This window comes from Rhinolophus sinicus, linkage group LG10, assembly GCF_036562045.2.
Source record: "Rhinolophus sinicus isolate RSC01 linkage group LG10, ASM3656204v1, whole genome shotgun sequence".
NCBI classification, from domain to species: domain Eukaryota; kingdom Metazoa; phylum Chordata; class Mammalia; order Chiroptera; family Rhinolophidae; genus Rhinolophus; species Rhinolophus sinicus.
Window position 1 is genome coordinate 104686628 of NC_133759.1, and position 26495 is coordinate 104713122.

The window sequence follows — 26495 nt, forward strand, 5'->3', positions numbered from 1 at the left end:
AGTTTTCTTGTCTGAAGCATCCCCCAAACACTCTGAATCTCTGAGCGTCAGGACCGGGAGACGAGTCAACACTACGCAAAAATCAGGCGGCCAACTCTGGTGGCGCTCCGACTTCTACCCACCTGATGGTGTTGTCTGATGATCCACTGACAACCAGTCGGTCCCTGTACTGGAGACAGGCAATGCCTCGCTTGTGCCCGTTCAGAGTCCGAACAAATTCACAGGTACTCGTGCTCCAGACCTGTGTATAACAAATTAGCAATATTCTTTAAGAACGAATGCAGAAAAGTCCCCTCACAATATACCTTAAAAAAAAAAAAAAAGAGAGCTTCTAGGAATGATCAAAATACTTGATTATGAAATAGGGCTGGAAGGCAGGGGGCCAGGCTGGACAGCATAAAATTTCCTAGGCTGCTGAGTACTGCAACCGGAATGAAACACAGAAAGAAGTTGTGAAGTCTCCAAGCCTTGAAATCTTCTTAAAGAGATTATCTCCGGGATGGTTCAGACATTCATTTGCCTACAGGGAAGAGTTCGGGCCAGATTTGTATTTTGTGCCAGTTGATATGTCAAACTCAATGTAACTGATGTGAAAAAGCTTCACCTTTCACATCCTCCTCTTTTCAGCACAGTTTCTTGAACAGCTCCATTTGTTTTGACACATCATTCCTAATATTATGAATGTGGAATAAATAATCCCTTTTTTGTGAAACCATCTGCAAGACGTAGATGTTCATAGACACACAATATATTGTAAGCCAAATAAGGAGACACACAGCAACCACAGTGCCCGGAATAATTTCACTAGCTGCACTTGTGGTTGGACGGGATAACGAGATGTCCCATGTGCAAAAGGATGAAGTTGAACCCCTACCTCACACTGTATGTATGAAAATTTAATTCAAAATAGATCAAAGGCCTAACTGTAAGATCTGAATCTATAAAACTCTTGGAAGAAAACGTAGGAGTAAATCTTTGTGACCGTGATGAGGCAATGGTTTCTTAGATGTGACAACAAAAGCACAAGCACAAAAGAAAAAAGAAAAAAACTGATAAACTGGACTTCATCAAAATTAAAATTGTTTTGTATTTCAAAGAACACCATCAAGAAAGTGAAAACCACCCACAAGGTGGAAGAAGATATTTGCAATCATGTCTGACTGCAGACAGACTTACTTTGATGGTCCTGTCCCCAGAGGCAGACACGATGTACTTATCATCGAAGTCCACAACATTCACAGCAGCACGGTGGCCGACCAGGACGCGGCGCAGGGTGATGTCGGTGGCAGAGGCCATGTCCCACACAGCGATGGAACGGTCCTTGGAACAGGTGACCATCAGGCCATTGCTGAAGCGCAGATGCAACACAGCCTCGTTGTGGTGGATCAGCGTGTTCAGAACCTCGCCTGTGTTCACATCCCAGACTCTAGAGGACAAAAGCACAGTGCTAATTAGGAGACAACCAGGAAAAGGTTCTGGCATCTGTGCTCCGGGCCCATTCTTGGCAAGAGGTGTGGCCTTTACCTGGACTGGGTGAATGGGACCTGACACCTCAGTATATGCTTAAAAGGAGCCACCAAATCAATTTCTCTATTTGCTGAGAAGTGTTGGGATGGTTTCAAAAAAGAAAGCCAATTCTGGTACTTCCCAGCTTTAGGTTTACTGAATAGTCAGGGATTCAGGGATGGTGTTTGCAGGCTTGTGTTGACAGCAAAAAAAAAAAAAAGAGATTCTTCGAGTAAGTCGACTTTGCAAGGAGTTTGAGATGATGGGGGAAGGAGAGTTGGTGGCTGGGGAACTGAGGACAGTTCCAGGCTTAAGGTTCTTTTTGACTTTTGACAGGCCTCTGAATCTATGGACTGTGAGTCAATCCCTATACCCATCTATTTACCCAACTGCTTTGTGGACAAAGCCAGTGTCTCCCAATTGGTTCATCTTGAGACATAGGGTTTTTAGGGGCAGCTCTTTCATGTCAGCTTTCTGTCACCCAGACCTCCTACTAGGAGGACAAGTTCACGCAGAGGAAAGACTGGGGCTTCTAAGGCTGAGACATGACATATGGCAGAAGTAGCAGCCTGGAAGCACCGAGTCAGGGAAAGGACACTAGGCATGAGGGTGACTACCGCAATCCCTCAGGTGTGCCCGTAAAACAATCCTCTTCAAGCCTCCGACTCAGCCTAAAAGAGCCGTCGCCTGCCCCTCCATGTGACATGCCTTCCCCACGCCAGCAGCAGTCCAGCTGAGGCTTCACTGTATGATCTCCAGGCTGTGATGAGCTCCTCACTACACCGAAGTCCAAAACCACTGGGACTGTGTGTTCTGGCGGTTTAGGGGTAGATCCCAATAGTGCTTCCTTCCTACTCTCAACTTCCCAGCAGCCATCACTGCTTCCCATCTACTACCGTGTTTCCCTGAAAATAAGACCTACACAGACAATCAGCTTTAATGCATCTTTTGGAGCAAAAATTAATATAAGACCCAGTCTTATACTATATTTTATAAGACCCGGCCTTACATTATATTATATTATATAAGACCTAGTCTTATAATAAAATAAGTCTGAGACTTATATTAATTTTTGCTCCAAAAGATGCATTAGAGCTGATTGTCCGGCTAGGTCTTATTTTCGGGGAAACACGGTAGGGGACATTGACATTCCCAGCTTCATCACTCTGCTCGAGGGCTGGCATCTGAAAACTGGTGTCTCCATTACTGGAAAGGTGACATAATATAAAGTCAGTCTTGAATAATGTAAATTCAAGGTTCAAAATTAACTATGTGACTCTGAGCAAATTACTTAACCTCTCTGATCCCGGTTCCCTAATACATCTATAAAAAAAGAAGGTAACATCTCCCTACTTAGAAAGGCTGATGTGAGAATTCAATAGGATAACAGTCTACAAAACATCTAGCACACACTCCGTGGCCCTCAAAAGGCTCTGCCAACAGCTGTTCTGATTCTTCTGGTACCTGTAGGTTCCTGCCCTCCACTCCTAGAACACCTGCCTTCTTCTCTGCTCCGGAGCATGGTCTCCAGGAGGAGACAGCTAGCCGAATTCCAGGCAATGTGCTTTTATGGGTAAGCACGTTGCCATCTCTATACTATGGGGCAATGCGAACAGGACCTGAACAAAAGTGGGCTTTCCTACCAACTTAGCTCAAATGCACCTACACCAACAGTCGTTTTGAAAAAGAGCCTACAAAACCACACAGAGTGCACGTGTGTGCACATCACAAAAGGTGAATCTCAGTCTCCCCCTGGAAGGCACACGAGTGGCAGACCAGTGAAGTCACATCACTCACCTCACCGTAGAGTCTGAAGAGCCAGTCACAATGACACGTTCGTCATACTGGAGGCAAAGGACAGAGCCAGTGTGGCCCGTCAACACTTTCAAACATTCCAAACTGGTTTTATCCCAAATCTATTGAGACAAGACCAACCACAGTGATTTAGTATTTCACGTTCTGATACATGTTTGACTCACCTTATTTTCTGAATCGTAACATAACACAAACTGCTTACAGTAAATAAGAGTTAAACATCAAACAGGTGGGAAATGAAAAGAAGCAATATTGAATAACTTCCAGAATAGATGTACTATTTTGTTTACTCTGCCCCCTCAGTACTGTACTCATTATACTTAACAGCCTTATAAGGGGAATTTTAAAATAAACTCTACCAGAAGAACTGGCTTACCCTCTGGAAAACAATGCCTTTAAAAATGCATACCCCTCAATCCATTCTGTTTACAAAAATTTTTAACTGAAAAATGTTCAACATTTCTGAAAAATTTCAACGTATACTATGACGCATACAAGTTTTAATGAGAAAGTATGAAGCTTTCTTTATTACAGTGTTTTTTTAAAAAGTATAATAAAAGTCGTCTATATACTGACATAACAAGTATACATTTTTAAAAAGAAAAAATAGATTAAAAGGAAGCAAAATGTTAATACTAGTTAGTTTTGTACTCTCAATGCTCTTTTCTCCCTTCTTTTGGATGGTTAAAATATATTCTGTAGAACTGTCTCTGCCCTTGCACGAGTATCATAATTTGCAGTGTCCCTAAAGCTCACTACCAATGGCCAAGATATTGCAGTACCATAGACAGCTAAGGGACTTTCTATAAAATAGCAAGGCTTGCTTTTAATTTCTGACCTAGTAGAACCAGTGATTTTGAAAGACTGACCAGTGACCAAGGACTGATGCAGAAGGAAGCCCAAAACGTTTTCAACCACTGGAATGATGGCTGGATGTAGAGGTTGAGATGCTCTCTCTGAAGTGCATTTCTGCTCTAGTGCTCTGTCTTATAAATCAAATGTAACTTAATTTAAACCTGGGTGCGCCGCCGTTAAGAGAATTCTTTAGAAACACATCCAGTGTAAATGAAATGCAAGCTCATGGCCAGCCTATGCTTTGACAAGGTCCTTATAAACCATCCTTATCTATTCCTTAAAGAACTGCCAAGACTAAACAGCAACATATGTCACTCTTTCTAGAGTATATTTATAGCTACAGGTTAGGGAAATCGATAAGTTACATAGAAATAGAGTTCTGTGGCCAAACGTGTTTTGGAAGTTGGGAAACACTGGGTGTCTCTACTGCAGGACTTCTCAGAGCCTTTATGCGCTACTGTGCCCTATGAATTTCAAAGGAGATACACAGCATGCAGTGTTTTCTAAATTTGTTTGAAGGGCATTGCTCTTCAAACTAACATCCTTTAGATTTATATCCACAGAATACCTTTTGGGAAATGTGTCAAACATATAGGAAACCAGTGGAACAGGTTGTTTACATGCGATATATTCAGAGTTCTGTTTGCCCTAAGTTATCTGAATTACTGAAATTCCACTATTTTGTATTTTTTTTTAAATGAAAAACAAAAAAGCAAAAAAACCCCAAAAACATCTTTAACTCGCCCCAAGTAAAACAATATAGAAAACAGGGCCAGGATGCAGGATGGAGAATGTTCACTACAAACTCTCTGCTTAGCTGATTATAACTAAAAACTCAAGACAAATACAAAAGCAACTAGCCAAGGACTTTGAAAAGTGTGAGGGGAGGAGGGAGCAAAGAGCAAGTGGATCATGGAAGAGTAAAAATATGAAGACGCAATCCACATGGGGGTGTTTATCATTCTTTTTGCTTGTTTTCTCATTTCTTTCCACTGTGGCTTTGGCCAAAGGCGGGTCCAGATCAGAGAACTGCACAGTGAACTAGCGGCACTGGCAGTCAAAACTCTGAGAGAAACCACTCTTTCCGGACAGAAAGACAGGAAAAAGGAATCCTTGGGGGCCAAAGAATATGTGGAGGGCCCTTTCCCCTCCTTTCTCACATGGCTTTGATCCGAGACAGGCCCTCGGCATGCAGATGTACTGCAGAGCAATGGCACAGATAACTAAAATTCCAAGAGAAACCCCGTTTCTCTGCCCTGAAGAAAAGGTACAAAGGAATCCTGTGGGCAAGAGAGACTTAGGGAAACCCAAGAGGAAAGATGTGGAAAGAGAGATCTCCTAATTCTCTATGAAAAGCCACACAACACATGGCTTGAGCTGTGCACACAATGGATAGACCGCGCCTGCATAACGAAGGTTGTAAAAAGCGAACTGGTATTTAAAATGCTGCTGATGAAGTCTCAGACCACCTTCTGAGCAGTGCAAGCCCAAGACAAACCCAAAGGAGTACAAGGCTTTGAAAAGCAGAAAAGACATTTGAACAAACCCCCAACCTTGTCATCCCCACCTCGCCTCTCCAGCACCCTCTGTTGATGTCAAGGCAGAACTTGTGTCCCGAACGTAACTAACTCAGTCAGCCACCTGCTAAAAAACGCACTCACACAAATTCTCCTGAGGACTTTAGCAGAACCATAGTCTTTACAATATCACGTCTATCATGTCCAAGAGACAATCCAAACTTACTTAACATACAAAAACCAAGAAAAGTGATCAATTCTCAAGGGAACAGACAATCCACCCAGACAAGCTGGAGATCACCCAGAGGTTGTTGTGGCCAAGACTTCAAAGCAGTTATTGTAACTACACTCCATGGTAAAGATAAACATACCTGATGTAAATGAGAAGAGAGACGTTCTCAGCAGAGAAATAGAAAATACAAAATACAGTATCTGAAATAAAAAACTCACTCAATGAGGAGCAATAGCATAAGAGATGAGAGATGAAAACTTCAGTCAATTTGAAGATAGACTAATAGAAATTACCAGTAAATGAAAAGAAAAAAAAGACTGAAAAAAAATGAGGGACAGTACCAAATATTTATGTAGTTAGAGTCTCAAAAGGAAAGAGGAAATTGGTGCAAAAAAAATTATTTGAAAAAGTAATGGCCACAACTTCTGAAATTTGGTGAATGAAAGACATAAATTTACAGATTCAAAAAGTTCAGTGAAAGACTTCTTTGCTATGACATCGAAAGGATGATTCATAAAAGAAAAAACTGGTCCACTGGATTTCATCAAAATTAAAATTTTCTGCATTATAAAATATATTAAGAAAATGAAAAGAAGTCCCAGAGTGGAAGAGAATATTTGCAAAATATATCTAACAAAGCACTTGCATGCAGAATATACGAAGGAACTCTCAAAACTCAATAATATAAAAACAAACAACCCAGTTAAAAAACGGACAAAAGATCTGAACCAATGACTATACAGATGGCAAATAAACACAAATAAGTGAGAAGATGCTCATTGCCATCAGTCATTGGGGAAATAAAATGAGACCTGTCTACATACCTATTAAGATGGCTAATATCAAAAAACGGAGACTGCCAAGGCCTGCCAAGGAGGCAGAACACAAGGAACTCTCCTACATGCTGAGGGGAATATACAATGGAGTATACAGCCACTCTGGAAAACGGCTTGGCAGTTTCTTAGCAAGTAAAACATACACTCGCCACATGAGTCAGCAATCCCACTCCCAGGTTTTTACTCAAGTGAACTGAAATTTATGATCTCATAAAAACATGCGTGCATGGTTACAGTGTCTTCATTCATAATTGAGAAAAACTGAAAACACAAATGTCCTTCAGCAGGTAAATGGATAAGGACACTGTAGCGTACCCATTAAATGGAATACTACTCAGCAGTAACAAGGAATCAACTGCTGCTAAATGCAACAACACAGATGAACAAATCTCAAATGCACTATGCTAAGTATAAGAAGCCAGACTCAAAAGGCTGCATGCTGTATGAGTCCATTCATAGGACAGTCTTGAAAAGGCACAATTATAGGGACAGGGAAAAAGATCAGTGGTGGCCAGTGCCTAAGGGGAAGGATGGGAAGAGCTGAATACAAAAGAGGGAACTTTCAGGGAGGCGACTGTTTTGTATCTCCTTTCCTGTTAAGCACAATTTTTGTGCTTGTCACAACTCATCGAGCTTTACACCAAAACGAATGATTTTTCCCGTATGTAAATTAAAATTTTTAAAAAGTTAAAAAACTCAATGTTTTCTTAAATATGAGAAAATAAGCTACAAACAATGTAAAACAATAATCTGTCAGATCCGCCGCCAAACATTAAACACAGAGAAATGATCCCGTTTATCTACTACTGAGAAGTGAATGATAGAATAATTCAAAATGCTCTTACTGAGATAATGTCTCTGCACACCTAAATAGAGAAAATAGAAAGTAAAGCGTGCTTAGAGAAGGGGTCTAGTGTTCGTACAGGAAAGTACCCTGCCCCTAGTTCTTCAGAACCACTGAGAGCTGCCAAGACTGAGTGGAACAGATAAACCGACCTGGAATCAATGACGAGATTGTCATGTCTCGTGTCTAACATGTAACCACCACAATTCTAAAAATAGTACATGTGAAATACAGTCATTCACCTTAATAGAATTATCTCGGAGGCCACTGATAATTTTTTCATCATCATACTGTAAACAGTAGACACCTTTACTATTTTCAGAGCGGCACTGAATCCTCTGCAAGTTGTGTCGTCCACACCGCCAGTTGGATTCTATAGTCTAGGGGGAAAAGAAGGCAACAGATGAGTTTTTGTGAATCAACTATTCTATTAGGCTTCAGACTTTGGCGCTGCTTCCAGAAACAGCATACCACCGATACCCCATCTTGGTTTGCATAACTGTCTGTAGACAGGAATCCTGCTCATTTCCAAGTAAGACATTAGCCCAACAATGTTTTTTCTCAAACGTTCCCTGCCCGTCTGGCAACTATCATAGGATTTCCAATGAGTTTGGGTTGGGTTTGAAAAAAAATGGCCTAGACAGAAGTCGGTATGTTTAAAGAATGCCATTTGCATCCAAAACATACAAATAAATAGTAACTCATTGGGTCACTCTCTAATGCCAATTAAAATATTTGGCAGAAGCCCACCACCAACATCAAGCATATACTGACAACCTGTGTTTCCATCCAAAGCATTGTCTTGATCATTGAGAAAAGATATTAAAGTGCTACTACACGCCAACTACTATAGAAAAAAATTTATTTGCTAACCATTTTTAATCTTCCAACACACTGAAGTACCTTTAAAATAAGAATGGCACATTTCAGTCCTGGAGTCACATTCTTTCACCGTTCATGCACCACTTACTGAGATGTAAGTATATTCCAGGTATTAACTGCTAGACAGACACGGGATTAAATGATCAACAGGAAGCATGCTGCTTTCAAGGGAGGCACCACTAGTATCTAGGCACACAGTGTCTAGAACTGGATATACTCTCAATATGTTTATTGAGTTAAATGATCCACGTATTAACCTTGGAAGGAAGTTCTTATTATTTCCCTTTTTGAAACAAGGAAGGGGTTTAATTTGCCCGAGGCCACAAAACTAGTACTTGGACACACAAGTCATACCCAGTTCTTCCTGACTCTCGAGTCCATGCTTTTTCCACTAAGATATGCAGTATCTATAAAGTAGTATAGTCCTAGCTGTCCAGGCAGTGAACACGGGACATAAGAAGATCAGTAACAATTCCAGATAAAATATAAGTGTCAAATGAGTGATTAAAAACTTCAGTGCTGCAGGACTTAAGGAGATAAACAGTACTGTGGCATGAGACCAGTCGGCAAAGTTGAACGAGGAAGTGGGTCATGCCCAACACACTGGAAGACCTAACCTCTGGTAGTGCGTATGGGGGATTTTCAGGAAGAAAGGATACAAAGTTTCCACCAAGAACAACCAAAATGGCAACTCCTGATCCTTGAAATTAGGGGACAACAGGGACCAGGATAATTGTTTACACCTGAATTCAGGATGTATTAATAGTTTAAAAGATTAGCTCGGAGTAGAATTAGGAGTAGCTAAAAGTTTAATTAGTTGCTTTGCTAAAGAAAGGAGATAAATCTCATCTTCATTCATGATAAGCACTTAATTACTGGCTCTGCTGACATCTAACAAATCATACTTCCTCGTTTTTTGAAGACAGTATGCTTCTGTATTGCTCTAAAATGTTAAAAGTCACTGTATGTTGTGTGCTAGGTACCATGCTTTCATAACACTATGCTATGTGCTTTTACATGGTTTACAGCTCACTTAGTCTTCACAACTTTGAAGCCAAGATTACTGCTTTCATTTTACAGAAAGAGAAATGGAGGACTGGAGATACTGACACACATATATCTAAAAAGGAAAATGTTTCACCACTTATGGCCTCAGTAATTAGCACAGGAGCCTGGAAATACAATCCCTCCTCTCCAAGAGCTCCCGTACAGAGCCTTGACAGAGGGCAGGATGGCACTCCCAAGCAAGGTGCCACGGAGATGCCAGGAGCAAGGAAATGCTCGCCTGCCTATCTGCTACCCAGTCAGAGCTTCTGGGCCAGCAGCATCGCCTCCAGTGAGTTTGTAAACATCAGACATGAAAGCACATTGCAAAATCAAAAAAATTTCATCTACCTACCCTGCTACCTCTAGTAAAGGTCAGCAGCAGATCTATCTGTATAAGCAACTTTTTAAAAAGGGGTCCAGAATATAAAGAATTTCTTAAACTGAACTCAGTGCTTAGAATCATTTAGAAATCAGGTAGTTTCAGGTAGTGACTGACACACTTCAGCATGCTAAGCATGCCAGGAAAATGCTGACTTCGGAGGCAGACAAAGGCAACAAGTCTTACTTATGGCCAGGGACTCTTGGCAATGATTATCACTGATGTTCAGGCTACACCCTCTGGGGGCCCAGAGTTGCTGCTATAAACCCGAAGTACTACAAAGATGAAGATGTAACACGTCACACACATGCATCAGGTGTTCTTTAAATTCGTATTGCTATTCTGTTTTAAAACACGCAATTATTTTTTAAATATTATTGAATCAGTAAGTAGCTTTGTTACTCTGTATATTTCAATGACTAGAAAAAGCCCATTTACTATCACATGGGAATTTGAAATCTTTTAAAATTTAAAATGAAGGCGTGGGGTGGCTGGATGGCTCAGGTGGTTAGAGCGCGAGCTCTGAATAACAGGGTTGCTGGTTTGATTCCCACGTGGGCCAGTGAGCTGCACCCTCCACAACTAGATTGAAGACGAGTTGCCACTGAGCTTCTGGAGGGGAGTCTGGATGGCTCAGCTGGTTAGAGCACGGGCTCTCAACAACGAGGTTGCCAGTTCAATTCCCACATGGGAAGGTGGGCTGTGCTCCCTGCCAACTAACGATTGGAAACAGTGACTGGACTTGGAGCTGAGCTGCGCCCTCCACAACTAGATTGAAGGACAACGACTTTGGAGTGGATGGGCCCCGGAGAAGCAGACCGTTCCCCAATATTCCCCAATTATAAATAAATAAATAAATAAATAAATAAATAAATAAATAAATAAATAAATAAATAAAATGAAGGCGTGGGGGACTCCCCACACCAAAAAGAATTTCCCACATGCTCTCTCTCTCTCTTCTCTGAGATATTTTCTAGAACTGGCTGGCTTGCGTCTATTTTACTGGATCTAAAGCCATACGGCAGAGAGGAGCTGAGGCAACACCAGTCAGCCTGTGACACACCCACCCCAGGGCATCTGGACAGAGACCACCACCCAGTGGAAAGGCTGAGCCAGGCTCTTCACCTCCCTCTTTTAAGTAAGAGCCAGTCGCCAGGACCTCTCAAAAGCTGCTAGACAACAGGCTTTCATTCTAAGTCAAATGGAAGTTAGGAAATGGCTTAGCTTCTCAATGCTTAGAAAGAGCCTAATTTCCTAACACACGTCTGAATTTTAAAAGAGAAAGTTTGCCAAATAATTCTTGATGGATCATTTTAGAGGTCCCACTCAGGGCCGTTTTAAAAATTACTAGGTTCCCTAATCCCAAAACAAGTGTAGTTTGTCTCAAAATTCCAGGAAAGAGACACTAAACCAGATCAGGGAGGGGCCTGCCTTCCTGCACAGCCACCGTCTAATTCCTAATTCAATCTTCTCCATTCCCAAGGCCACCCACAAAAGAAAGCAGCGCTTCCTGCTGACTATGTCTGCCCAAAATACTACCTACCACCTTATTTCATGACCTCAGCTCTTACTAGAATGCTTATAAGTCAGGTCTTTTTTAGAAAAACTAGACCCTTAGAAATGGAAGGCAACCCATTGTGGTAGAAAACACCTGGGTCCATTAGTAGCTTTGGCAAATGACTTGGACTTTTGAGATGTAGTTTCCTCTTCTGTAAAAATGGGAAAAACAGTATCTGCTTCCTCCAAGCTGTTAAGGATCAAATGAGATGACACATGGGAAGTGCTTATCACAGGGCCTACGAATGGCAGCGGGATGTTCTTCCTTGTTTGTGGAGAACACGGACCAAAAAAATCTTCTCACCCAACTGCCAGGAACGGTGGCCTCCGTCTAGGCTGACACTGAATGCTGAGCCCGAGCCCGAGCCCGCCCCAACCCCTCCCAGGAAAGGGCTCAGCCTGCAAATGAAATCCAAGGAAGCTCAGCCGCAGGCCCACAGAGCACACACAGGTGCACCCCTGTAATTATGCAGATACCTGCCATTTCACTTCGACATCATGTGGTGTGGCTACTGTAGAGAAATAGTTCGTGTTTTTGAGAACTTGTAAAATCCCCTTACCCTGTGCAAATTTTCAAAATACTGGGAAAGTAGCCATGATACACAGAGTATACAGCGGCATTTAAATTGGCAATAGAGTGAAAACAGATGTCTGAGTATGGAGGAATAACATTATTTTTAGAAGCCTAAACACAACTGGGTGGGTGGGCAAGTTTCAGCATTTTCTGGTCAGGACAATGTTAATATCAAGTTTGTAAACCACAAAAAAGCTCCCCACTTTCTGTGAATAAAATGTGGTTTATTAAAAGGTGTGATAGAACACACCATCCTTTTACCAGTGGTCCATTCCAAGGAGAGTGCTTCAAAGGCTTTCATCCGGTGGATAAAGGAGGAAAAAGGCATAGCACACGAGAGTTTGCCACTGCACTGAAATGGCAAAAGGGAAAAATCCAAGTTCAAGATGTCAGAACTCTGACTGAGTGTATTGTAACAAGTCCCATCTCTGTTGAGAGACACTTGAGGGTGAGGTAGAGTGAAAAGAGCATGGGCTTTGAACTAGAAGAATCTCCGTTTTGACAATTTGAGGATTAAGTTAAATCACTGTAACGAAGTACCTAATAGTAAGCTCATCATTAATAATGATTGATGATAATAACAATGAAGACTCTAGATAGCAAAGGAAATATAGCTGCTTCCTTTAGGAACATGCCTCAGATTTCCCAGGTATTCCTTCGCAATTCAGATGCACTCTAACACCCCACCCCACCCCGCCCTGCGGCAAGAACACGCTGAGAGATGAACCTTTACAGAAAGCTAAGAATTCTTATTGATTCTTCCCGACTTCATCTTACATCCTCATTTCCTGAATCATAGGGGCTGGCCACACTAAGCGAGGTTCTCGACTTTTCTTTAAAAATGAGCCAATTTCTGGTGGGTCAGTGCGGAAGAGCAACGTCACCTGCTCATCAGAACCAAATCTGGGAACAGAGAGATGACAGGAGGCAGCACATGAACTAGAGCTTCTGGGAGAAGAAAAAGGTGCTGTGAACGGGCAACCTTGCAAAGTACATGGGGAACAGAAGCACAGACTCTGTAGCTTGTGTGTGGGCAAGTGGGGGGGGCACACAAACATCCACTTGACATTCAGGGGGTAATTTATCGTTTGGCAATGTGCTTAATTAAAACCCTTTAAAGCACCACCTGTCCCACCACTAGACTAAAACAAAGCCCACTAATCTTAACTCATGCCCTTTTTCAACTAACAGTCAAGGACACTGAGTACTCACACCATTGGAGAAAGATGAGAGGATCACCTTGAAGGCTGGAGGCACATGCTGACATGCCCCTTTCCCCTTGACTTCTTAAAATGTCCGCTTTGAAAGGGACAAACACCACCACTAAGAGCTAGCCAGACCTCAGTTCAAACCCCACAGCTACGTAGCAAGTCCTAAAACTTCTCTTAGTCTCAGTTTCCCCTTATTACAGATGGGGATCATATGTACCTTGTTGTCAGAATTAAATGCAATAATCTACGTAAGTCACACAGCATAGCTGTGTATACTGCAAGGGCTAGAAGAGCGTACTTGTAATTATTATATATATGAGGGTCTCATATCAGCCTATAGGCAGGACTGAGGCCCAGGAGCTTCTCATTCGTTTGACCCATGCGTGGCTCACTGACACAACTCTCTACCTGTGTGTCCACCCTGAACAGAATAAAACGCACTCCCAAAACAGAGGTAAAGAACTACTTTGATGAGGTACCAGTGATCTATGGTACAGAAAAGGTGGTGTAACAGAAGAATGTAAGGCTGATCACGGACTCTATTACTCACTAGCTGTGTGACCTTGGGCAACTTATTTAACCTTGCTGAGCTGTTTCCTCACCTTTAATAAGGACATGACCTACTCAGGTATTGTCCAGAGTGTTACGTGAGAAAACGTATTATAAAATGCTTAACCAGGTATCTAGCACAAGTAAACGCTCTATACATAGTACATTATTTTTTTTATTATTATTACCATTAGTGAATATACCAAAGTATAAAACATCATCCCTTACACTAAGAGATCTAGCCCACAAAAATCTGGAGGAGACCCTTGTGGCCAACCAGTGGCTTTTCCCAAACCACACTTAAGAACCACTGGCTAGACCACCATGATAGAGGTTTGTGTGTCAAATCGGGTTTTCCCCCATAGCTCTATTTTCCCTCACATCTGCCTCCTTCACTAACTGAAAAATATTATTTCAGCCTGAGGAAATGGATATGGTAAGTGGTGTCACAGACTGTCACGCCACAGAATACGGAGTTCATACTGTCAATTGCAAAAGTCCTCATGGAGATAAAATAATCCGTGTCACCAAGTCTTCAACCCAATCAAAGTTGTTCCAAAAGTCCTGTTTATTAATGACTGACTAAACATCATCCTTCTCATAACAGAGGGTTTACTAAATGATTCAAGGGCATTTGGAGATACTTTGTAAAGAATAACTGGCGCGGGGACAGAAAACAGTTTCTAAGATGTGTACACAAGTGACGTCTTAGTACCACTAACGGTCTGGGGTTAAGAGACAGCCCCTCTCCCCAGAACACACACACCAACCTAAGATTCGAGTTAACACTAGGTCTCAGCTACTAATACTGTAGGAGCAATTTATTCAAAGTTTTGCCAATGGATCAGTTAATCCCTAAGCTTTATGATTGCCTGGCAGAAGTTTTAAATTATTTAACCATTCTTAAAAGGTTACTTTTGTAGCTCATTTTAGGGAGCAGAATACTCAAGACAAGGGTTTGTGCTTTAAATAATGATATTCCAGTCACATTCAGATTTACCGTTAACCAAATGATTCTATTAGTTCACATCTGCCTCAAAGGGGGGAGGTAGGAGAACCCTCCAAAAAAGCACATGTTTCTCCATTAATGAATTTTGGCAGAAGAACTTTTATGTCTATCACCTGGGGGACAGGATTACTTCACGTTTGGGAAACTGAGTATAACTTTATGGGTGATACAGCATTGCCTAGAGAAGGCTGAATTTTTCTGCCAAGGAGGAAATAGTGAAGTAACCAGGACCTGCCAAGAACACATGTGAAAGAGTTAATGAGAAATGCCTGTGCGTGTCTTTCCTGGTTCAAGGAAAAGGGCTAAACAATAAAACTGAACTAATTAGAACACATGCACAATATCAAACATCTCCAATGTTTCTCATCAAGTTTACAGAGTTTTACTGGTCTGATGAAGTTACACTCAAATCTAAAATGGTCCAGAAGCATAATTTGCTCTATAAAACCCACTTAACTATTGCTTACAATCATATATGAATCATTTTTTATAAAAAAAATTGTGGGAAACGTACAGAGGAAACCGAGACTGTGCTTTCTCGAGTTCTCCAGATATGGCTCAGCGATGTGAAACTGCTTACCTGAAAAGCTGGGCCCTGGAGTTTGGAAAAACGTTTTAATGACCTAGCGGCCTTGCAGAAGCATTTCACGTTTTAGAAAAGTTAGCTCATTTTTTACATCAAGACATTATCTACTCAGAAGAATAGCTGCAGATTATATAGAATGTGACACATTTGTTCCAAGAGTTTAGCTTAAAAAATTTTGACTTGTTCCGTGATTTTACACCAACAGGACACTCCAAGGCGACATAAAAAGTTGAGAACAAGACACAAAGAGCCCATAAAACAGATAAATCATAAAGTTACCTCTATATCCTGGATAATCTTTGGGTACAATGACCTATAAAATGAGTTGGGAGGGCCGTCTGTGGGTCTGTTTTTAAACAGGTACTGATCCCTGGCAGATAAAAACAAACAGATGTTACATTTTTGCACATAAAAGGGTGAATTGTACTTAAATGTGGTGCTTACAAAGATGTATCACTCAAGTCTTTTGACTTGCATTGAGCTTTAGCAAGTCAAAAGCAGGATGGCTGAGTTTAAACACGTGAGACACAAGTTTACTTCAATTTACAGCTCTCTACCACGATCCTGGCCTTTGACTTTCAGAATACCCAGCACACAATAATCCAGCCTTTCATTCTGTACTTTCACAAAAAGTGCTAAAGTAGCTTTGGGGAAAATCGAACTTAGTACACATCAAACTTCCTCCCATAAAGAAAACACAGCCCTAACCCTCGCTCACATCACAACCCCCTGTACTTCTTTCTCTGTGCTAACTGGGCCAGGTTACTGACGTGTACAGCGCAATAAAGCTGTATTTAACTTCAGGGTTTTCTCTAAAAAAGCCTGCCTGCTGTGCCTTCCATTATCTTCAACTAGCAACACTAACAAAGAGCAAAATGGCATTATTTGACTTTTTCATATTTTCTTTTTTCTTATCTATCTGTTGGTAATGGTATTACCACCCAAGAAAAACGTGAAAGGAAAGGCATAAATACACAGCTTTAAAAAGCCCAATCACTCAAACTATACAATACTTCCTAACAGTTAATAACTGTAAAGGAAATTTACATATCAGAAGGAAAAATTCTAACAGCTTTAACTTTTGTTCTCCCAACTCTTGACCACTCATCTTTCTCCGCTTGTTTAAAATAGGCCAACACATCTGGCAAGTATAATTGGTTTCTTGAGTAATCAAACTGACCCGAGGTCAAAGACATTTTTCCCCCCAAAAGAACAAACAAACCCCCCTACTTACCACCCTCTTCTTTCTGAAAGCCCTTTCCATAGTGGGTCAGTGCGCACCATTCGTTCAATCAGCTTCTTCCAAAGCATTCCTTCGGAGATCACCCGCTGCCATTCTTTACAGACCAGCTCTGCTGCACACAGAGACCTGGCATCCAGGTAGGAAAGAATGTTTTCTGCTATGTGATCTAGGCCTTGCTCTACAAAACAGAAAAGACAATGAAGAAATGGGAAGGGAGGTGGAAATGTACCAGTCACCATTTCCGAAAGGGTAAGGGGAAAAAGGAAATCCTGATCCAGGCACGATCAGCCTGCGGGTACGTACGTGCACGCGCAGGTAAACCTATACTCTTCTTTTGGGTTCTGATTTTTTAAGATAAAACAATTGGTGGCCAACAGTTACTGTGTATAAAAGCTGATCTGGAAAGTTCTAGATTTGTCAGATATTATGATAAAAGAGTTATTTCATTTTCTTTGAAAACCACTATAGAGTAAGGCTGCTCCACATTTTATGGATGAGGCACAGAGACATAAAGCACTCATGGTTTCCCGACTCCAGAGTAGTAAAGCCAAGAGTAGAACTCCCCATCTCTTTATCCAGAGTTTCTGGTCTTTCCCCTCTGATTTACTGTCTCTCATAAAAAATCATCCTATTAATCCATGACCAGTGTGAATCCCTTGGGGCTAAGGAGACAAAAAAGTGAAATGCTTACATCTTTAAAAGCTTATAAAAAGTTAAATGACAATCCAAGAGTTAGTCAGGTGTACTTAGATGTAGGTTTGTCAATCATTTCTCTGTCTGTGGAGGCAAAATTCTCAAAAGCAAGAGCCACGTGTCTACAAATTCTAGAAGCTTACAAGGTTTATCCCACACAATGCCAGGGTCCTCTCAACGACACCCAAGATTCGGCCTCTGCCCAACATTCACACACAAGATCACTATGGTCAATTCTGTGGCCGCCTGTAAACTCCCACCCTGTGGCTCTAGGCGCGTCCTCTGCAGCTACAGACATCCCAGCTCCTCCCCAGGCCTCTTCTGTGCAGCGCTGGGCAGAGTAAACATACAGGCAGAAAGTCCCAATTTCAAGTCTACGTCCATGACATGAAACAAATACTGAAACATCCCTGCCCCGTGGTTTTTTACCATATACAGTGGTAATCACCAGTAATAACTGTCCTTTCTCACTCTATGGGTAGAATCAAATGAGTTTTAGGAAAAGATTTTAAAGACAACAAGGCACCATACAAGCTTAACGTGTGTTCTCTTTTTCAAGATAAATAGAAGCAGTACAGTAACACTAACTTAGCAGGGTACAGGTAAATCGTTCCCCTTTCAGAGCCTCATTTTCCTCACCTGTAGAAAATGAGGATAGTAATCCCTGCCCCTTCTTGATAATATCAAAATGAGCTGATGCACAAAAAATGCTTCACAAACTAAGGTTTGCTGCAACTCTAAGAATGACTATTTCCACTGTTGATTGTGGTTTACAGGCCTTCGTGCACTAATTCTCCTCCACTTGGAGATCTAATACCCATTTATGTTCTGATAATGGCGACTGCACTGGGACCACTATCTTTTCTTGCACATGTCACTAAACTGCAGTAAGTGCAGTCGGAGTTCACACTGCCTTCACCTAATAGTCCCATCACAGGAGACTCCTAACTTGGCAATAAGTCGCAATCCTAGGCCTCTCACCCCGAACATCTATTAAACCAATTCCTGCTAATTCTGTGTTTGTACCGCTCCTTGGAGAGGTGGGGGTCAGCAAGGTGTAGGAGTTGTCCTTACTATAATTCACCTTTAAAGCTTTGTCTGACTGCCCCATTTCAGCCTCCAGAATTCTGATTCTGCCATCCAGAAGACTGGGTATTCCACATCAGATCTGGATGGTAGGCAAATGGAGTAATTCTTTATTTATTCCCAAGTTTGTGGGCAAACATGTTAAATGGGTCAGAACCAAGGACAGCACCCACGATTCTAGATATTTCCCTCCAGGCTACCCTTGATCCATTCATTAAATACTCACAAGGTGCCAACACTGAGTCACTCTGTAACCATCTGGATGTACCACTGTCCAGCCCAAACCTCTCTATTCAGTCCTCAGGGATATTTGGAGAAACTCTGACCACCTTTCCATGCTTTTTCTGACCTACCAGTCTGGTAACTTTACCAAAAACGAAATCAGGTGGATTGGTCTGGTTGCCCTGTGTGTCCCCTTGCTAGAGCTTACTACATAAAATTGGTATTGCATTTTCTGTTTACAAGTCAGTACTAGCTGCTTTGTGGCCCTTTTCAACATATAATATAACCCACGTTCATTATAAAAATATTATAAAATGCACATAAGCAAAACATTTTGAATCCCTAACTCCCACCTCTCAGAGATAATGGCTTTTAACATTCTGTATATATCCTTCTAGGCTTACACAAACCTACATAGTCTTTTCAGCTGCTAATTAACTTTTGATAATCCATTTAAGAATTCTGCTTGAGTGTAACATCAAATTTACCAGCTAATATCCCCCAAATACACAGTTCTTAGAACCAGGGACTCTGCCCATGAATCGTCTTCCGGGACTTTCATGCAGGATTACCAAACACAGCTGACGAGCTGGAAGGGCGCAACTTTACCCAGGAGCTCTGCCCATGGTTTACGATTACCTTTCAATGCCCCACAATTCTGAAAATCATAACTACAGCTTCTGTCACTATGCTGGCATGCAATGCTTTTAGGTCTACTTGTTTGCACAAGTTGTATGTTTCCGAAATATCTTCATAACTTTATTGGACTACAATTTTTCCATCCTTTTTGGTTTTAAAACTATTATTTTTAGTGGGGAAAGAAAACAAAGTTCAGAGTGAAATATGCTGATTCTTTTTATTATCACGATACCCCTGATTCCAAGAACACCATCCTTTCAGTCTTCACACTGTGCTCTGAACAGTTGATTTTTTTTGTTTTGTTTTCAACTCTCCCAGATTACGTCACCATTTTGGACAATTTTACTTCATTCCAGGTTTTGCCTTGGTACCACTCTCAAAGGATGAGGCTACCTTTTTGTGTAGCTACATGATTGTGTGCCCCTTTCTTCCATCTCTCTGCCCATATTTATTTATAATCAGAGAAATCTGTGGCTAATCACATGGGCTTGGACTTAGGCCTCTCCACTGCTGGGACTGAAAGTATTTATCAAAATTTCAAATTTCAGAATCTCTCAGCCCTCTTTAATCATGTTATCTTTTAGAATATCTATCCGTGGGCTAATTTATCCTCTCGGAACTTTTCTAGTGCTGGAGTACTTAGCTGACTATCTTCTAGCTCTACACTTGATATTAGAACAGTCACTTTTCAAGGTGTACATTACTTCCATATCATCCACCAAATCCTCCTAACTGTTATAAAACCCTCCCTACCCAAGCCCGCCTCCCAATGAGCCCTCTGCTCTCTGAGAGATGAAACAAATAGCCAAGGAGAATGCATTAGACAGCTGCCTTTTCGGGCCCTGCTGGCTGCAACACCCGTCGTCTCTGCATGAACCGCCTGATCTGGTGCTCTCTGAGCTCGTGCTCAGAAGCCTGTGTGGTTGTACAGGAATCACTCAGGGTTAGTGATTTTAAACACAGCAGCAACAAAAAGATTCCCTGGACATTCTTCTGATATACTTAATCAGAGTCTTTAGGTGGGGAGCCCAGGAATCTGTATTTTTAAGAGGTTCTACCAGGTAATTCTGACACGCTGGCAACTATTGCTTTATAGCAATGATACCCCTTTTAGTTTTCTTTGATTTTTCCTCCTCAATAGCTCCCCACTGGGCTATCAGTGCATTTCTGCATAAGGAAATCTCTCATTAACACAGATTTCCTCCTCCTTCAAAGGCCATCACTGTATTTCAGCAACAGTTCAGCGATATCTATGAAATTTGATTTCTTTCCTTTGGATAATCCCTTAAATTCACTTCATCCTTCTAGGAGGCAGCATGTTTTCGTCTCTTGGAAAATGCATTTACTGTAAAGTCAGGTAACCTGGGTTGAAGTAAATCAGTTTTCCGGATCTCAGTCTTCCCTAAAATAGACATGATATTAAATGCTTGAAATGGATTAGCTCATACAATCTGCACGACAGCCCTCTGAGCTAGGTACTCAGTACCTTCATTTTGTAGAGAAGGAACCTGCTCACCTGGCTGGGAAGGTTAAGAGGAGGTTATGAAGAAGAGCAGGTACTCGGTAAGTGTCAGTCTCTGTTCTCCTTCGCTCGTCTCCAAACCTCCTTAGCTGAGATTGCTGGCCAAGGAAGCTAAGCAGAGTTCCTCTTCTTTGTGATTACATGAGCGAAAACCTTGCACACCTTCTTTGGCAAAGCGCTAAGCCCCCTGTAGTATCTTGGTCAGAAGTCTCATATCTCCTTAAATGTCGGAAGTACAGGAATCACACAACTCCTGTTGGAGCACCTAAGAGCTACCCCCAAAAGCCATGTAGAGCTTGCAACTTTTCTGCTTTCAAGCCGATGGGGGACAAAGAAGTCACTGAACGAGGTGGTCCATTTGCCGGGGCTAGAGAGTGCTTTGAGGTGTTAAAACTAGGTATTTTCTTAAGTACCAACGTCTGGCTCTCATTTACTCTATGGTGCTGAGACTCCCCCATCCCACCATCACCCCCCTTCCCAAGGCAACAAAGGGACACAGTATGGCCTCAGAAAACAGGGCAGAATACTGCACACACAATGCTCAAGAAGTGCTGCTGCTGCTAATTATAGTCACCAGATGAAGGTCTGGAAAAATTTCAATAATTAAAACAATTAAAAAGGCACAAGTTTCAAAGCTCAATATGTAAAAAACACTGTATCAAAATCAAACTCAAATGTGCAATGTCAGTTCAATGCCCTTGACTATAGCCAGTTCTAACACAGCTGCTTAGATCATACAATTACAGAAACTTTTATTATTTTAGAAATGCATTTCAAAGAACAGCTGCAAAGAAACTTCCTTCTCCCCACCCACCCCTGCTGTCCCTTCCCCCTTCCTAGTCACAGATCCATATAGTTATAAAATTTGAAGTTAGATACCTTTAAAAAACAAAACAAAAAATCAATGCAATTGCTGACGGCAACAGGCTGTCAAGAGATGCCTTTACCTTGCAATACACTGACCTCAGGATCTGGACAGAAATGAAGCAGAATGATGCTCATGTCCGAGCCCAAGGAGCTGTTATGCCAACACAGTGCTGTGCACACCTACCTATATGATGTCACGATGAATCAATTTGGAAATTAGTGGCTGAATAATTAAAACTTCCTGGCAATAAAGCTTCTTACCTCTGCAGAAGCAGGTGTTTCCTGCCTCTCTGGGCTTTGTTGTTGTTAAAGCTACCATCCTCAGAATACCCACCAGATGCCAGGCATATTATATCCATTCTTTGATCGTCACAATATCCCAGGAAGTAGTAGTAGTAGTAGTATTCCCACAGACAAGGAAACTGAGATTTCGAAAAGTGGGCTCATGTAGCCATTAGGTGCAGCGCTGGGATTCACACCGCAGGGCCGTCTAAATCCCGTGACCACTCTCTTTCCACTCTGTTGCCGGGTCTTTGGCCCTGCATCCAGCCTGAAGCCTTAGCCATGCTCCGGTGCTTCCACATCTCCCAAGACCTTTGGTCTAGTCTGTCACATGTACGGTCCATGATCATTTATCATCCTTACTTGGGGATAAGACAAATGAATAAACCATTGCCAAGAAGCCAAATGCTTCAAAATTTTTAATTGCTCAGACACCTCACCAAATGGATCACCAATGTTTATCATCCTTTTTGAAGTACAATCTGCCTCTACTTCAAATGGTATAAATTTTCCCTTTAACAACAGTTCTTACAAACCACAAATTTAGCCTGCAGAAATTGACATTGCAGACTAAACATTTACCATGATTTTTAGAAAAGCATATCATAATTATCACTTTTTCCACTGAACCAAAAGGAGCCAGAGACCACAAACATTTTCCATTTTCCCTATACTGACAGGTACAACAGTCACAGTAAGAAGCATCAAAAAGTCAAAACTATAGACAATTGTTATTGAATTAATGGTTTTCACAATCAAAAGAAGTCCTAAGTTGACTGTCAGTTTCAGTAGAGTAAAAACTCAAACTTAAGATCATCTACACTAAAAGTTAAACACCAAACTAGCATTTGGATTTAGCAAGTTGACCCACATTATTAAATCGAAGTAGGAATACACACGTGGACCTGTTTCTCCCCGTGCTCTTAAGTCTGGGTCTGTGTGAAGGACGAACGGCACGTTTAATCCACGTCTACTAGAGACTAACTAACATAACAACGTGGCCAGCTTGTCCCCAGCTATTAGATTCACATGTGTGATATATACTGACATATGTATATATGTTCAGATCAAATCCTGTTAAAACAAATAGCATTTCAACAAAAATATTTCCCCGTCCCAGCCAATGGTCCATTCATTTCATGTAATATTCAATACCACAAAATTCCACTTTAACAGAGATATGGACAATGCCTTAAAACTCGCTGTAATGCAAACTGAATTGTATGCAATTATGCTAACCATATGTATATACATAACACATACTCATCTGTTCTCTCTCTTCTCCAAGACTGCACTCCCAGAGAAAAAGGGTTGCCTCTGAACTCTCTATAATTGAGGAGAACAACAGTGCCACCTCGTGGATAGTCTGTAAACATAAGGTGAGTTCCTTGGCACTCTAAAATGTTTGAGAAGCAAATTATAGGGGAAAATAAAAACAAAACAATAGAAGGCGATCAAAAAAAACCCCAAAAAACAATAAACAGATTTGCTTAAGAAAAATGAGGCTTAGCTTTGTTTAGTCAAAAGCACTTGTGAGGAACAACTGCAGTCGTTGACTTTGAAAACTACCCTGACTTTCTTGGTGTGAGATGCAGCCTGAGTCAGTAGAAAGGCCTGGAAGATGGGCGTTCCGAGTTCTGGCACTGCACATATAGAATCGCTGTACCACGTGTACTCACCTGACTTCAGTCCATCTACAATTCTCAACCCACCCCCCTTCGCTTCCCGCCCTCTCATGCAATTAAAAACCCATCTTTCTCTCTTCCCTCGCTCATATTTAAAAGTAAATCTTACTGAATTGGGTTGTATACCATGTATTCTATACTCATGGCCAATTCACAGACTTGTCCAGAATAATCTTCACTATAAATGATTTCAGCCTTTGCACTAACTTTGGAACCAACCTGCACAATCACCACAGTAACCAACAGAAATGACCTTGGGCATTTCACCCAATTTCTCTGACCCTTGGTTTCCTGGTCTGCATAGTGAGAAAGGACTAATTGATAGCTAAGATCCCTCCCAGCTATTAAATACTATGATTCTAGAAAGACAGGGCTCCTATTTTGCTTTTCTAGCAATACTAATGGATGAAACGAGGCAAACAGTGCTACATTTCAGCATAGAAACAGTAAAGTCATAATTTTCTAAGCAAACACTCAAATATCCTTAAATACTCCCATTGTAGAAAGCAAACTTACAAGTTTTAGGAGAGGGATTAGAAATCAGGAGCTGGCCTCTCACTCTGAGGCCAGGTTCCGTTAGCTGTGCAAATACTCAGATCATGGAGCCCTGATGCACTGCAAACCACAGCCAGGCTAAGGAAGGAGCTTCTCTCTTAGAAGCCACGCAGAAGCTCTGACAGGGGTAGGGCTGGTGGCAATGGCACTGGTGTATCCCTGGCTGATTTTAGGCCCACCGTGGCCTGGCAGTTGTAACCTCCAGATTACAATGACCATGGTGGAAAACGTTCTGGCCTGCATTCTCTTCAGGAATGAAACCTCTTTATCTTATGTAGCCAGATATAAATTAAAAATTAAAAAAAAGAAGAGAGAAAAGAGATGGAGGCAGAAACTGAAAAGAGAGAAAAGAATTAATGAGTGATCAAAAATCAAAGGGGATGAATAGGCAGAGCACAGAGGATGCGCCAGGCGGTGAAACTATCCTGTATGATACTCTAAGGGTAGACACATAACATTATACGAGTCCATTTGTCAAACCCACACAATTAAAATACCAAGCGTAAACCCTAATGTAAAGCCTGGCTGTTGGGTGATAATGACGTGTCCATGTAGCTCCATGTATTATAACAAATGTACCCCTCAGGCAGGGATACTGACAACGGGGAAGGCTGGGGGGAGGGGATGCTGAGGAATATGGAAACTCTGTACTTGCCTTTCAATTTTGCTCTGAACCTAAAACTATTCTATAAAATAGTCTATGGAAAATAAAATTCAAAGTAAACTTAACCGGAATGTGTGTGCACACGCGTGAAAGAGAGAGAGAGAAGGGTGGTAAGGGAAAGGATGCAGAGTAAGTTTTGAGAAATGTAATAAAGACATGCTATCAGTCTCCCTGATATGTTTTTGCCATTCCCTAAGTGTCATTTCAGATACATACAAATGAACACCCTAAACTTTGGGGCACTTCCCAAACAGAAACACTATAGAAACAATTGTCCCATATTAAAACTTAAACTGCTCATAAAGGCAAAATGCAGACTATATACAGACTACATCAAAATAAACAGCATAGCATGAACTCATTAAACACATGAAATGAACCATAATGTTAACCACTGATCCACACCACGCATCACAGAAGCTGCCTCCATTTCCTAGACAGACACTACATTAGAACTTGTCTGCAAGTGCCACATATTAAAATACGGCATGGGTCCCAAATAAGTGCTGTGTCCCTGTGCTCCCTCTCTCCTTTCCCAGACCCCCCTGTCAGCGCTGCCTAGGCCCTGGGGCGGGGCCTTCCTTCCCCAGCTCAGCCTCTGGAAAGACAGGAGTTACCTGGTAACGCGGTAATGAAGTCCCGCTGCAACATGGGCTTCAGGTACGAGTTAATATGTCCATGCTGGTAATGACACATTCGGGAAATAAGGTGCTCCACAAACTCCACTTGATCGGATTCAGACCACTGGTCAAAGTATTTAATACACAAGTCTTTTTCTTTTTGATAGTTTCCTTCTGATGGCCTCTTTCTGGAGACGATCACAGATGACGTTCCATTACTTATCTAATTTAGAAAAACAAACAAATAGTGAGTTCGACAAGGAAAAGAAATTTAAGTGGTATTTCACTAGAAACATTTTTCACCCTGTGTATTTAATCTTAAAATGCCCGTTTCACCCTAAAGCCTTTACCATTCACTCCTTTATTAAGTCATTCAGGAACTAATTTTAAATGTATTCAGTGCCTGTATCCTCGAATTAGTCTCTAAAGTAAAGGGCGAAGTAGAGCTATTTCTAAAACTAAATGGTGTCTTAAGCATCATTCTCCAATGTTTATTCTCAAAGTGTGCTCGCATCAGATAACGAATGTTGGAGAAGACCATCTTAGAAAAACTGCTCAACTTGACAAAGTGGCAACTGACAGTGAAGTGCTTTACTTCCTCAAAGTGGAAAGTTAATGCTATATTCATGTATGCCAGTGGGTCTCCCTTGTGTGTGTATCAGAATAACAGGAGCTCTTGACACACAGATTGCCGGGCCCGCCCCAGACCTTCCCACTCCATTGGCCTGGAATAGAGCCCGAGAATGTGTGTTTCTAACCAGTTTCCAGGTGCTGTGGCTGCTACTGGTCCAGAGAACACACGTTGGGGACCCCACTTTGAAAACCACTCGCTTTCAACTGGAGAAACCTGAAGGCAACTTTATCTAGAAAGCTTCATTTTACCCAACAGTTCCGATCTCCATATTGTTTCCAGGGGCACTAAACTGCTGGCAGAACACTCTGGACGTTCCCTCCCTCCTCTGGATCACCTACTCAGAAAGTGACCCAAGGTAGGCCACGCATGCCTGAAAAGTTCTAC

The 26495-nt window shown here is 41.6% G+C and overlaps 1 protein-coding gene across 6 annotated transcripts in view; it reads right to left on the reverse strand.

The window, feature by feature from the left end:
* Positions 1-26495, reverse strand: part of FBXW11 (F-box and WD repeat domain containing 11) — a 101791-nt gene that overhangs the window by 11468 nt on the left and 63828 nt on the right. For all 6 annotated transcript variants that reach the window (XM_019741225.2, XM_074313896.1, XM_019741238.2 and 3 more), the window contains 7 exons: positions 25475-25700; positions 16634-16820; positions 15679-15769; positions 7848-7985; positions 3304-3422; positions 1177-1426; positions 123-241 (listed from right to left, as the gene is read on the reverse strand). In XM_019741225.2, coding sequence (XP_019596784.1) covers positions 123-241; positions 1177-1426; positions 3304-3422; positions 7848-7985; positions 15679-15769; positions 16634-16820; positions 25475-25700 — 1130 coding nt within the window. The remainder of the gene's footprint in view (positions 1-122; positions 242-1176; positions 1427-3303; positions 3423-7847; positions 7986-15678; positions 15770-16633; positions 16821-25474; positions 25701-26495) is intronic.